Source organism: Moschus berezovskii, chromosome 22 (genome assembly GCF_049115385.1).
Source record: "Moschus berezovskii isolate FMDL1 chromosome 22, NW_MosBer_1.0, whole genome shotgun sequence".
NCBI classification, from domain to species: domain Eukaryota; kingdom Metazoa; phylum Chordata; class Mammalia; order Artiodactyla; family Moschidae; genus Moschus; species Moschus berezovskii.
The window spans coordinates 11,140,087-11,153,816 of NC_142481.1; the positions used below are offsets into that span (position 1 = coordinate 11,140,087).

The window sequence follows — 13,730 nt, forward strand, 5'->3', positions numbered from 1 at the left end:
TTCCTCCAGAGGATCTTCCCGACCCAGGGATCGAACCCCGGTCTCCTGAACGGCAGGCAGAGTCTTCACCATCTGAGCCACTGACAATAATAAGTGAAATAAAATCTCCTGCAGTTTCCGACTGGGATGATGAAAATATTCTGGAAATGGATAGTGATCATGGTTGCACAAGATTGTGTATCCACTTAAATCCACTGAACTGTACACCTAAAAAATGGTTCAAATGGTAAACTTGATGTCACGTGTTTTACCATGATAAAGAAAAAGAAAAAGTAAAACCCCACCTTGCATTGTGTTAGGGGAAGCAGTCGGGTGTTGGGTTCAGAGTCTGGCTTCACCTCCTTCCTGCTGTGTGACCTGGTGTTTGTTGCTTAATGTCTCTGGGCCTGTTTCTTCATCCACAAACCAGAGTCATGGACTATGTGCCTATGCAGGAGAGTAAAGTAGATCGCTTACCTAACTTACCCTAACAATGCCAGACACACTGCAAAGCCATGCTGTCAACCCCGCTGCTAATTATTAAGCTTGCATTTCCTGATGCTCGCTACCCATTGGGGCGCATTAACTCACTGAATTAACCTCAGTGCTGCAAAGTGGGCATCTTTTTCATTACAGATGAGGAAACTGAAGCTGTGAGAGTTGGGCTCACCAGCCAGCAAGTGGTAAATTTGAAGCCAGCCCTTTCACTCTGCCTAACCAAGCCAGAAACAACCTCTGCCTTCAGCTCCCCAACCCCAATCCCAGAGGGCAAGAGACAGATGGAAGCAGGGCCAGGGGTGGGTGGGCCTGAGGGGAAGGTCTCTGACCCTGCCCGGGCTCCAAGGTCAGCATGAGCTGTTCCCTGCTTGCAATGTTTGCCCATCTCTGTCATCCAAGGCAGGAACAGGCTGAAGGTCGTTCAGGGTAGACCTCAGGGGTGGCTCAAAAACAGCTGTGGGTGAGGGGTGGGGGGCAGAGAGGTCACAAAGGGGGAATGCGGGACGGGAGCAGTGAGCCCTGAGATCTCAGCATGTGTGTCTGGGGACAGAGAGCTTCTCTGAGCCTGAACCTCCGTGTCCACAAGACCGTCAGTCCCACCACCAGAATCCCAACCACTCTGTCCACTCCAGGGTCTCTGCTTCAATTCATTTCACTCCCTGTCCCATGAAATCCTACACTCACTTCCCTTCCGTCACCCCTAACCTCTCACCTCCCTGGCTGCTCTGGGTTGTGGCAGGGAAGTCGGGGTGGAAGAGAGGTTGGTATCTCCCTTCCATCTCTACTTTCTGCCTGTGTCTGGAAGATCTCCATTCATTCATTTTACTATAAAAGTTGAGATATTTGAAAAAGAAAACACATAACAAAAAACTGAGATATTCCCATACCATAACAGTCACCCTTTTAGAGTGTACAATTCAGACTTCCCTGGTGGTCCAGTGGTGAAGACTCTGCGCTTCCCTGCAGGGGACCCGGGTTTGATCCCTGGTTGGGGAACTAAGATCCTGTGTGCAGTGTGGTGATGCCAAAAATAAATAAATAAATAAAGTGTGCAATTAAATGAGTTTTGGTATATTTGCAAAGTTTCAACAATCACCATTATCTAACTAGAGAACTTTACATCACCCAAAAGGAACCCCCTTTAACCCTCACTCTTATCCCCTTCTCCCCAAGGCAGGGCAACCACTGACCAGCTTTCTGTTTCCTTATTGTTGTTCAGTTGTTAAGTCATGTCCGACTCTTTGTGACCCCATGGACCGCAGCACGCCAGGCTTCCCTGTCCCTCACCATCCCTCAGAGTTTGTTCAAACGCATGTCCATTGAGTTGGTGATGCCATCCAACCATCTCCTCCTCTGTCTCTTTAGATTTCCCAATTCTGGACATTTCCTATGAATGGAATCATAACATGAGGTCTTTTGTGGTTGGCTTCTTTCATGGTTCATCCATCATCCATGTTGTAGCGTGTGTCAGTGCTTTGTTCCTTTTTTTTTTTCTCCTGGATTTTTGTGTGCGTGTGTGTGCGGCTTGTGGAATTTTAGCTACCTGACCAAGGATCAAACCCTGGCCCTCGGCAGTGAGGGCTTGGTGTCCTAACCTCTGGACCACCAGGGAATTCCCAGTGCTTCGTCCGTTTTATGGCTGAATGAAATTCCACTGCGTATGGATATTCATATACAGATACACATACACTCTATGAATTGATTTATTCATTCATCGGTTAGTAGGTATTTTTTGGCTGTTTTCCACTTTTTTGACTATTATGAATAAAGGTACTATTAACAGGAGTGTACATGTTTTTGTGTGAACCTGTTTGCAGTACTTTTGGGTAGAGACCCAGGAATGCAATTGCTGGGTCATGTGGTAACCTTAACTTTTTTTTTTCCTCTTCCAATTTTATTGAGGTAAACTGGACATACAGCACTGTCTAAGTTTACGTTGTGCGGCATAATGATTTGACTTACATACATCATGTAAAGATTACTAAACACCCACATTTCATATAGATACAAAATTAAAGAAATGCAAAAAAAATTATTGTGAGGAGAACTCTTAGGCTTTACTCTCATAATAACTTTCATATAATGTGTGTGCAATGTGTGCATGGTCAGTTGTGTCAGACTCTTTGCAACCCCATGGCCTGTAGCCCACCGGCTCCTCTGTCCAGGAGATTTCCCAGATGAGAGTAGGTTGCCATTTCCTTCTCCAGGGGATCTTCTCAATCCAGGGATTGAACATGGATCTCTTGCATTGCAGGCAGAGTCTTTACTACTTAGCCGCCAAGGAAGCCTCCACATATAATGTACAACAGGGTTTGTTGTTTTTTTTTAAAAAAAACTCCCACTTTTACCAAGGACCCACCAACGTGGGCCAAGATTTCACCAAAACCGTGAAGAAGGCGGCCCCTGGTCGTCACCAAGAAGTCTACACCAGCCTGGGCAGCAACTTCCACACCAACAAGCGTGTAGGCCAGGAGATAGCCCTGATTCTGGCAGGAAGCTCAGCAACAAGATCAAAGGTCATGTTGCACATCTGATGAAGCAGATTCAGAGAGGCCCGGTGAGGGCTGTCTCCATCCAGCTGCAGGAGAAGGCAGGAGAGGGGAGAGAGAATTAGGTGCCTGAGGTCTCAGCCCTAGACTAGGAAATCGCTAAAGTAGATCCTGACACTAAGAAAACCCTGAAGCTTTTGGACTTTGGCAGTCTGTCCAAACTGCAGGTCACTCAGCAGCCTACAGTTGGGATGAATTTAGAGCTGTTTGAAGTTTTCTGCTGTGCTGAAATATTTTCATTAAACCTTGGACCAAACAAAAAATTCGCAAGGTGATTCTTTTTTTTTTTTTTAATTGAAGCGTAGTTGATGTACAATAACTATTTACTTTTTGAGGAATTGCTAAACTGTTTTTCAAAGTGGCTTCATTCATCCTTTTACCTACTCAATATAAAAAAAGTTTTGTTTTTTTTAATAGAAGTATGGTTGTTTACAATATGTTAGTTTCAGGTATGCACCAAAGGGATTCAGCTGTGTACTCATCTTTAAACAAATGTATGTATTTATTTATTTGGCTGCACCAGGTCTTAGTTGTGGCATGTGGGATCTAGTTCCCTGACTGGAGATTGAACCTGGGTCTTCTACGTTGGGAGTGCAGAGTCCCAGCCACTGGGCCACTAGGGAGGTCCCCCTGTGTGTCTTCCGAGTCTTTAACATGAGAGATTTCTGGGGAATTAGGAAAGTGCTTGGGAAATCATTTGATTGATTCCAAAATGCTAAATAAATAAACCAAGTTAAAAGTAATTTTTTGACAAAATTGCTATATTATATAACCATATACCAACTAGGCAAGACCAGTGCAACTCCTCATAGGAATTCTATCTAATAAAGGATATGGGGGACTTTTTTGTTGGTACAGTAGTTAAGAATCTGCCTGCCAATGAAGGGGACACGGGTTTGATCTCTGGTCTGGGAAGATTCCACATGTCTCGGAGCAGCTAAGCCCATGCGCCACAACTACTGAAGCCCGTGCACTCAGAGCCCATGCTCCGCAACAAGGGAAGCCATCGCAATAAGAAGCCCATACACTGCAAGAAAGAGTAGCCCCTGCTTACTTCAACTAGAGAAAGCCTGCTCACAGCAATGAAGACCCAGCACAGTCAAAAATAAATACACTAAAACAAAAAATAAGGACATGAACATTTTAACATGCTGGATGTGATGCCAGTGAGGCTGGGGTCGGGTGTATGTGCTTAATTGTAGTTGATATGATAGGCAAGGTGACTTGGGGGAGGAAGTCAGAGTAAAACACAGCCCCTAGAAGCCCCACCTGGGTTCAAATCCCATCTCTATGCACTTTGGGCTTTGTGATGTCTAGCAAGTGACTTTAGCCTTCTGGGCCTCCATTTCTTTCTCTTGTATAATAAGAGCAGTGACAGCGTCTGCCTCGGGTGGGGGGGGTTATAAAAATGATATATTACTTTAGCTTTTTTTCCCCCTGATTTACCATATTTGTTTCACCAAATATTAAATCTTTGTACCATACCTTGTCCTGTGCCAGGCTATGCCTGGGTCCACAGTGGTGATGAAGCCCTGTCCCTGTCCCCAGGTCTCAGAGTTCAGTGGGGCGTGAGACAGACCCATCCCCAGACAGTGATGAACCAGATTGGACAGGGCTTGGATGGAGGTGCTTGACCCAACCTGGGAAGGCTTCCTGGAGAGCTTCAAGGAGGGCTTCCTGGAGGAAGGGACATCAAAGCTGAGACATGGAGACTGGGGATTGTGTCAGTCTTTTCTGGTTTCTAGCCCATGCCCTTTTTCAAATCTCTCTTCCTTATCTGTTCAAAATGTAATAAGATCTACCACCTGCATGGTGATGAGTCAACCCCTGAAAAATGAAGCTCATGATCACACAGGGCGTACTGAGTCTTTGCCAGCCTGTGGACCTATGTCCGCCTGCCCCTTAGGCTTGGGTTTTTTCACCATCCTCCAGGACCATCTCTACAGTATGGCTGGATAGGCATCGGGGAACCAGTCCCCCAAGTCTGAGCACCTTGAGATCTGAGAACCAACTGTGTGACCACAGGGACTTTGCCACCTCCCAGTCTCTGAATTCGTACACCCCAGTCCTCCCTTGCCTTGGGAAGGATCCTTACGTGGCCTTCAGAGGAACTTCTCTGTGTTCGACAGTGCTAACGACTCGCTGTGTTGTCTTCACGACTTGACCAAACCACGGTACTCCTCTGATGATGGGAAGGAATTTGATAGGGCCTGGGGTGTTCTTGCTTGGAGAATCCCAGGGCCGGGGGAGCCTGGTGGGCTGCCGTCTATGGGGTCGCACAGAGTCGGACACGACTGAAGCGACTTAGCAGCAGCAGCAGCAGCTGGGGCCACCTGGACTGGGGCTGGCAGTGCCCAGAAAAGGAGCAAGGGTGCAAACGTTTTCATAACGGGAGCCCTTTAGGATGAGATTTCAGGGATGGGAAAGGAGATCCTTGAATGTGGTTCTGGATGTCATGGCATTAGAATGCAGCGGAGGGTACCAGAGCGACCAGATTGGGTTCACAATGCCGGTAGTTGCCTTGCTCTCGGCGCTAGACTGGTTCCCCGCCCTTTCTAGGCGTGGTAAAAGCAAACTAGCCAATCCCGAAGGAGCTAGAGTGACTACGTCATCGGTTGCTAGTGCTCCCCTGGGCAGATTGTCATCCAGTGGACCAGCCTATAGAGAACACTGAGACCCGCCCTGGGCGGGTGGAGATGTGCGGACTAGGATATGAGAAACAGGGCACAGAGTGGCCCCAGAGCTCTCAAGGGTCCTCTAAGCCTGTGCCCCAGGCCCGTGCTAGCTTCAGTCTTCCAAATCTCAAATTCTCAGTGTCCCATTCCACTTTTACCGCCCCAAACCATGAAGAGAGCCTCCAATAGGACCAAGAGGGACAGAATGGGCTTTGTGGTGGGGTGGGTCCGGAGGCGCACTCCGAAGGTTCCTTTCTGGGCACTGAGGACAGCACAGGCGACAGGATGTGGCCTGGCCCGGGGACTTATTGATGCCGGGGGTGTGGAGGGGTAGGGGGTGGGGGTCAGGTTAGTCACCCTTCCCTTAAGCCCTCACCTGACCATCTGCCTCCCTGTGCCCACCCAGCTCCTCCACTTCCACCCCTCCTTGGTGGTGGTGGAATCAAGTAGGGCACAAACCTGAACCCTTAGGCCCAAAGCATTTTGTTGTTCAGCACCTGCGCCTCTAAATTTCCCTGACTGGTGGGGACCTCAAGCTGCTATAGTCCTTTCCCAACCCAGGGGACAGCCTTCCTCTCTCAGTGGTCGTCTTCCCTCAGGGGTCTCTCCTGCTTCATACCCTTATCTCAGCCTTGGGTGGGCGGGGGTGGGGGGGTTCTCTCAGTAACACTCAGTAACTCACTAACTTAGAACTTTCTTGGTGGTCCACTGGCTAAGACTCCGCGCTCCTAATGCAGGGGGCCTGGGTTCAATGCCTGGTCAGGGAACTAGATCCCCCATGCTGCAACTAGAAGACCTGGCACAACCAAATAAATAAATAATTATTAAAAAAACAAACAAACCCAACTCACTAAGTCAAATCACACTATGTCCCCAGGCCATCTCTACCATCCCCTCTCCCTTCCTAGTCAGCCTCTTCAGCTAACATGACTCTTCCTCCTGGAGTCTGGCGTCCTACAGTCTGCCGCCACACACCTGCACCTTTATCACATCCAATGACACTTTCAGATTAGCCTTCCTATTCCCCCATCTTTTTGCATCTGGAGACTCCCCCAAACTTCCCTGGATGCTCCTCTGGGATTTTAATTTCACGGCCCCCAATTTTTTTTGGAGAGAGGTCTTTATTTTTTTGCCACGCATTGCAGGATCTTAGTTCCCAACCAGGGATTGCACCCAGGGCCATGGCAGTGAAAGCGGGGAGTCCTAACCGCTGGCCCGCCAGGGAATTCTTGGGAGAGAGGTCTTTTCAACCTATCAAAGGTACAAAACCTCAGCTGCAAGACTCCCAACATGTGCCCCTCCAAGCGATCCACCAGGAACTCCCTTCTCTCTGTTTGCCCGCTGTCCAAGCCTCCATGGCCCCCGTAAACACTCCATCTGCCCTTATGCACCCTCTTGGCTACTCAGAAGACAAGCACCACCCCCTTCCCTTCCACTACATCTATCCCCCTGGGGCTGCCGTCCAAGGCGTCCCCTCTTCCGCCCAGCTGTCTTTGACTGCTAGTGAACCCTGGCAGCTGGGAGAGGGTGGCCCTGGCAGCAGAATCCAGGTTGGCTGGCCTCGTGCCCCCACACCCACGTGTCAGCCTTGGGGCGAAGGGGGGTAGTTGTGAAAGCGAGCCACAGACACTGCCGTGGCAGGATTGCAACAGCCCTCCGGCCAGCTCTGTGCTGCCAATCCCTGTCGGGGGGGCCCCATCTGCTTCCTTTCTGAGGCTCCAGTGCTCCCCCACATGTCCACCCAAATGCCCCTGCTTCCCACCCCATCCCGCGAGAACCAAACGACCACTGCAGTCTGCCTGCCTCGTCCTCACCTCAGCTATCTGACTTTCTGTTTACACACAGGGCAACTGAGGCGCAGCCAGAACATTCAGTGGCTCAGCGAGAGGCTAAGTGTCCTCCCCCTTTGTCCCTCATCTTTTCCCTCCCCTTCTTGGACGTCAGGCTGTCCCTCTGGATTCCTGCTGGGGTCAGCCTCTACCCCCACAGCACCCCCATCAGCCTCCTTGCACAAAACTAACCGGGGGCGGCAGGAGGGGGATGCTGTGGTGAGGTGGGACACCCTCTGTGCTTAGCTGGCTTCATTAGGGAGAATTCAAGATTCAGGTCTTCAAGTGGACAATATGGCTGACTCCCCTGCCCTCATTGACATCTGGGGAAACAGGCTCAGGGGGCTCAGCCCCAGCCCCTGGACCCACAGTGAGTTAGCAGAGTTATCAGGAAACGTGGGTGGGACTAGGCGCCCTGCCTCGGAGTCCTCAGAAAACTCCCCCCACCCCCTACTCAGTCCCAAGGGTGAAACATCTGGTGGCAGGGAGGGGCTTGATTCCATCAGGACAAACAAGGCAACTCCAGGGAAAACTTGGAGTGGAGTGCAGAGTGTGTTGGAGCCAAAGCAGGCAGAGGTCAGCCTGGGAGATACAAGTCCTGGCCCGTTCCCTGTGGTGGGGAACCCTACTCCCCTCCTCGGAGAACTAAGGGCGTGGGAGAGGACGGCGTTGGCACCTCCTGGCTCCAGCCAAGCTTCTCTAAGTGTCAATTTCCAAACGGCTCCTCCAGCCCTAAACAGCAGGGGCCTGCTGCGGACCCTCAGTGTGCCTCTCCCTGCAGTCTGCACCCAGCATCAAGTAGGCTTGTCAGGGTAGACAAGAAGCCAACCACCCGCTTGAAGGAGAGAAGGAACAAGAGGAAGGGGTGAAAGGCAGAGGGTCTATGTGCAACAAAATGGTGGCGAGGGCAAACCCAGATGAAGAAGGGAAAAAAGAAATGAGCCACACCAGGGGCAAGAGAGGGCTTCCCAGGTGGCACAGTGGGACAGAATCTGCTTGTCAATGCGGGAAAAACAAGAGTCGCAGGTTTGATTCCTAAGTAGGGAAGATCCCCTGGAAGAGGAAATGACAACCCACTTCAATATTCTTGCCTGGAAAATTCCATGGACAGAGCAGTCTGGCGGGCTATAGTCCTTGGAGTCACAATGAGTTGGACACGACTGAGCGGGCATGTGCGTGCATGCACACACACACACACACACACACACACACACACACGCACACACGCGCACGCGTGCACGAGAAAGAGAAACCGAAGAGTGAAAAGATGGAGGTACAGTGGAAGACAGAAAAACGAAGCGTCTCAGGCAGAACAGCATGGAGACAGAGGCGGGAAGGAGGCAGAATCAGATAAGGCAGGCAGGAGAATAAGAGTGGGGAAAAAAAACAAAACTGAAAATGGCTCGATTAAAAAAAAATTATCATTTTTAGCTACACTGGGTCTTTGTTCTGGCAGAAGGGCTCCGGAGCATGCAGGCTCTGTAGCCCCACATGGGGGATCTTAGCTGCCCAACCAGGGATGGAACCGGTGTCCCCTACACTGGGAGGCGGATTCTTTACTACTGGACCACCAGGCAAGTCCACCAAATGGCTCAATATTCACAGCAGTGATTTGAAGTCTTTTGAGTCATGAGGCAGATATTGTGAAGCCAGGCCGAACGAGGCTCAGCCAGGTTGCTCTTTTTGTCCAGAGTAGTCAGGGGCAACCGGAGGGTTTAGCCCACTGGTGGATTTGTTCCAGAACTTTGTCTCAGCAGCAAATCGGTGAGAATGAAGGAAGACAGTGAGCAGTTGTAAGTAGAGATGGAAGAAAAAGGGAAAGGCTTAAAAGGGGACTTTCTTGAGTGCTAAGTCACTTCCTATGGACCATAGCCTGCGCCAGGCTTCTCTGTCTATGGGGTTCTCCAGGTAAGAATACTGGAGTGGGGTGCCATTCCCTTCTCCAGGGGGTCTTCCCCACCCAGGGATCAAACCCATGTCTCTTGAGTCTCCTGCACTGCAGACGGCTTCTTTACCACTGAGTCACCGGGCAACTCTAAAAGGGGACAGAAGGAGACAGACACAAAGAAAACAGGCACACACAGGCTCAGGGGGCAGGACAGCGTGCTGTGTAGTCAGCAAGGGGAAAAAATGTGAGACTGAGGCTTGAGCTGTGACAAATCATACACAGACGCCCAGCAGCTGTCATGAAGCTTGATGAATCTTTATTAAGCTAGGGCCCACCAGGAGGACAGCTGGGGCAGCGGCAGGGCCTCCTGCAGGCTGGGGGCACCGGAGGCTCAGGGTGGGAGTGGGGGGGCCCCCAGGGCGATGCCAGGGCGCTCAATGATTCTCGCTGGGTGGAGAGGTGGGGCTGGGGCGCAGAGCCAACTGCACCTTCTCCACCAGCCCGGCCCACTGGCGCTGCATGTCTTCCACCAGGGGCTCGAACCAGCTCCTGAGGCGGGCCTGGAAGGCCTCGGCCTGCAGGCGCATCTGGCTGCCCTGCTCCTCGACCTTGGCGCGCACCTCCTCAAGCTGCTGGCGCATCTTGTCCAGGCGATCCTGGGCCCGGACACCCACCTCCTCCAGGCGCCCATGCAGCTTCTGGCGCCAGGCCTCGGCGCGCTCCAGCAGCGGCTGGCCAGCCAGGGTGCTCAGGGTGGCGGCCCGCGATTGGCCCTGCTCCACCAGGGGCCCAAGGCGCTCGCGGATGGCACTCACGCTGCGCTCAGCGCCCTCGCTGGCCCCGGCTTGGTAGACGGCCAGGCGCTTCTTCAGGTCATCGGCATCGCGGAGCAGCCGCTTGCGCAGCTTGCGCAGGTGGGACGCCATGCGGGCCCGCAGCTCCTCGGTGGTCTGGCCCAGCATGGCCTGCACCTCGCTTCGGTACTGTGCCAGGCGGTTCCGCAGGTCCTCCATGTCGGAGCCCAGCCGGGCCTGGGCTGCCTGAAGCTCCTTGGACACGCGGGCCTGTGTCTCCTGGGTCATGGGGCCCAACTGTCCCTCCAGCTCCTCCCTGTAGGCCTTCACCTCCTTCATGGTCTCCTCCATCAGCGCCCTGGGGGCCAAGAGGGCAGGAATGGAGGGAAGAGATAGGGATCCTGAGCTAGGGTGATGGAGGGAGAGATGAAGAGGAAGGTGCCAGACAGGAAGGGCCGAAGAACAGGATCAGAGAGAGGGAAAGCTCAAGGAGAAAAGGAAGCAAGAAATGAGCGGAGACTAGACCCACCCTCCGCAAGTGTTGGTGATGGGGATGAAAGAAACCCGGATCAGAGGAGACTGGGGTCCCGAACACACTGCCCACTGGAGGGATCAGGGACCAGGGTGGAGGCACTTACGTCAGTTCCTGAATGACCTGGGTGTTGAGCAGTTCCTCCTGCACCTGGTCAGACAGGGTCTGCACCCAGCGCAGGTAATCCCAGAAGCGGCCCAGCGCCTGCTCCCAAGGCTGGCTGTCCTGCCCCCGGGGCTGCTCCGGAGTCAGGGGCTCCTCGGGCCCCAGCTCTCCCTCCATATCCGCCTGGCATCCTGCACACAGCAAGTTCACCGCGGTCAGGGTCCTCTGCCCGCTCCAGGCACACAGTACCCGGTACAGAGGAGGCGCTCCACAGAGGCTTGTGGGCTTCTTTAGAGCATTGGGGGGTAGGGAGGGGGTGGAGAGACGCCCAGCCTGTTAAATCACTTGACAAGCATGGACTCTGTGTGATCCACGTACCGCCATGCTGGGGCGATAAAGAATAAAACAGCCCCAGATAGAGAATAATCACCGCGGACACAGCTGCTCCTCACTACCTGCCTGACAGCAGTGCGCTGCTGCTGCTGCTGCTAAGTCACTTCAGTCGTGTCCGACTCTGTGTGACCCCATAGACGGAAGCCCACCAGGCTCCCCCGTCCCTGGGATTCTCCAGGCAAGAACACTGGAGTGGGTTGCCATTTCCTTCTCCAGAGACTCTCATTTTAAGGATGGGGAAACTGAGGCTCAGAGAAAGTAAAACTGCAGCTCAGAGCCAAGGGATGGCAGAGAGACCTCAGACCTGGGGAGACAGACCAGCAGAAGAGAGGACCCACGGCCCACGTACGGGAGGAGGGTGGGGCAAAGAACCTGGACAAGCCCCGCCCCCATACCTGCCAGAAGCGCGACCACCACGGCAACCCACAGAACCTTCATCTTCTGGCTTGCGATTGGCCAACCTGGAGAAGGGAGAAATTGTCACTCAACCCCGGGGGGTGGGGGGACCCCCTCCCCCCTCAGAGCCACGCCCCATCCGGTCTTAGCCTTCAAAGCCTCTCTCCCAGCCACACCCTAATCCAATTCCAAATATTTATCCAGCGGGCCCTTCATTGCCTATTTCATTCCCTCACTGTCTTCTCTTATCTCCCCATCCCCAGGTCTGCCGCCGCCTAAATTCCATCCCTCTCCCAGGGTTCAGATTCCACTCACCCCGCCCTCCCCTCCATCCCGGGGTTCCCTGAGCGCCCCGGCTGGACTTTCTAAAGTTCCGACCTCGCATTCCTCACTGTATCTTCCCATTTCTCATTGTATCTTCCCATGCTCAGCTCCAGCTTCACATCTAAACGCTGTCTTCCGCATATTCGCTAATTTAATCCTCATTTAGAAGTCCTTCAACCCACGCTTTAGCTACCGCGCCACCGCCCCTGAGCCTCCCCTTACCGGAGATCTTAGTACGATTGTGGGCAGCCAGTAGGTGCTCAATAAACGGCAGTAACAGGTAGTGGGTTTTGCTATTTCCCGTGTGGTTTTTCCTGCAGGTCCAGCTGCTCCCCTGAACCCACCTTCCAGTCCAAACGGGATGCGCTTGCTCCCCACCCCTCTAGGTCCAGTCCCCTGCCTCTGGTCTACTCCTCTGCTCAAGCTTTTGTCCTGGTCCGAGCGGCGTCGGACCGTCACCTCGTCCACCTCTCCCGCAGCCCGTCCCCCACAGAAGTCCTGAGCTGGTCCTCGTGCCCCCCAGCTCTGCTGCTCACCGCGTTCTTCGCCTCCGGAAACCGCGTCCCTCGCCTCCCGGGGTTGAGTAGGGACTCACAGATCCCAGATTCGTCCAATTATAGGGCTCTCCCCTGGCCCGCCCACTCCTCCTGAGCTGGGGCAAGCTGGGCCAGCCCCCTCAGGTCACGAGGTGGGCTGTCCTCCCCCTTCACACACAGCCAGGAGAGGAGAGGGTGGGGCTTGGAGCCCTGGCCGCCCCCACTCCCAGCCCCCGTGAAAAGATGACATCTCACCCAGTAACTCCTGCGGCTTCCTCCATTCTGGTGGGTGGGTGAGCTGGTGAGGGCTGGGACGGTGGGCACGGAAGGGGCTGGAACAGGCCACTGCCCACAGTACCTATCTCCTGCCCCTCTCTTTTCCAGCAGATGGATGAATAGAATTTTGGGAAAGGACTGGGGGCCTGAAATCCCTGGTTAGCGGAAGGAGGGGGTTGGGACTCTGGGTAGGGAGGGGGAAGGGAGCTGGCCGGTCCAGATAGAAATGGGATAGGAGTTCTGGGGACGGTGTAAGGTATCTGCTAAAAGCCCAGGCTTTGAGAGTGTAATCTGGACTTTAACATGAACTCCCTCTTGGGCTGTTACCTTGGGCACAGGAGAGTGCCTCTCTTGAGCCCCCTTCCCCAGCTGAGACCAGAAAATCCAGCATTTCTCCCCAGTTGTGTATTGTTCCTTCAGTGGGGCTTGAAGCATATGGGTGTTGCCTGCTTAGGACTGTGGACTCCGGAACCAAACCGCTCAGGCCTGAATCCAGGCTCTGCCAGTTGTCAGCTGTGTGACCTTGAGCCAACAACCTAACCTCTCTGAACATCCAGTTTCTTGGTCCACAAAACCAGGAAAAGAGTTGCACTTAATGCCGTCATTCGGTGAAGCAACAGGCTACTGTGTGTACTGAGAACAAGCAGGGTTAGCTGGCAAACAGTGGCCCCGCGTTGGACTTCACTTCTGTGCCGGGCCACAGTGAACACTCATGTCCCTCCCTCCCCTGCAGCCCTGTTCACGAACCCCAGCTGGTTCACAGATGGGCATCCTGAATTGAGAGTGTTGCAGCCACATTCTCTGCTCTCCGTGAACCAAACTCACTCAGAAGGACAACGCAAATAGTGGAGTGCAGTTTATTACACCAGTGGGCCCAAGGCAGAGTCTCCTCTTAGCCAAGGACCCGACCAGTTTTTGTGAAAACCTTATATACCCTAAGTGTACGTGCTCAAACC

General features: G+C 53.1%; 1 protein-coding gene and 1 pseudogene across 2 annotated transcripts; one reads left to right on the forward strand and one right to left on the reverse strand.

Moving 5' to 3' along the window:
- The first annotated feature begins 973 nt into the window (after positions 1-973).
- Positions 974-8,332, forward strand: LOC148774335 (small ribosomal subunit protein eS17-like; annotated as a pseudogene).
- A 1,380-nt stretch (positions 8,333-9,712) lies between these two features.
- On the reverse strand, positions 9,713-12,590 carry APOE (apolipoprotein E). 2 transcript variants are annotated; one of them, XM_055411920.2, is made up of 4 exons: positions 12,499-12,590; positions 11,638-11,703; positions 10,851-11,040; positions 9,713-10,570 (listed from the first exon to the last, which is right to left on the reverse strand). In XM_055411920.2, exons 2-4 carry the CDS (start codon positions 11,678-11,680, stop codon positions 9,853-9,855), a joined length of 951 nt encoding a protein of 316 aa, XP_055267895.1. In that variant the 5' UTR covers positions 11,681-11,703; positions 12,499-12,590; the 3' UTR covers positions 9,713-9,852. The 2 variants fall into 2 exon arrangements, with proteins under 2 accessions (XP_055267895.1, XP_055267897.1); XM_055411922.2 differs by lacking the exon at positions 12,499-12,590 and adding an exon at positions 12,185-12,405.
- Between the last annotated feature and the right edge of the window lie 1,140 nt (positions 12,591-13,730).

Excerpts from the sequence above, each read along its gene's own strand:
- APOE (XM_055411920.2), bottom strand. The coding sequence starts at position 11,680 with ATGAAGGTTCTGTGGGTTGCCGTGGTGGTCGCGCTTCTGGCAG. Across the intron at positions 11,041-11,637 it reads GGTGGTCGCGCTTCTGGCAG|GATGCCAGGCGGATATGGAG; the intron begins GTATGGGGGCGG and ends TGCTGTGTGCAG. Across the intron at positions 10,571-10,850 it reads CAGGTCATTCAGGAACTGAC|GGCGCTGATGGAGGAGACCA; the intron begins GTAAGTGCCTCC and ends CTTGGCCCCCAG.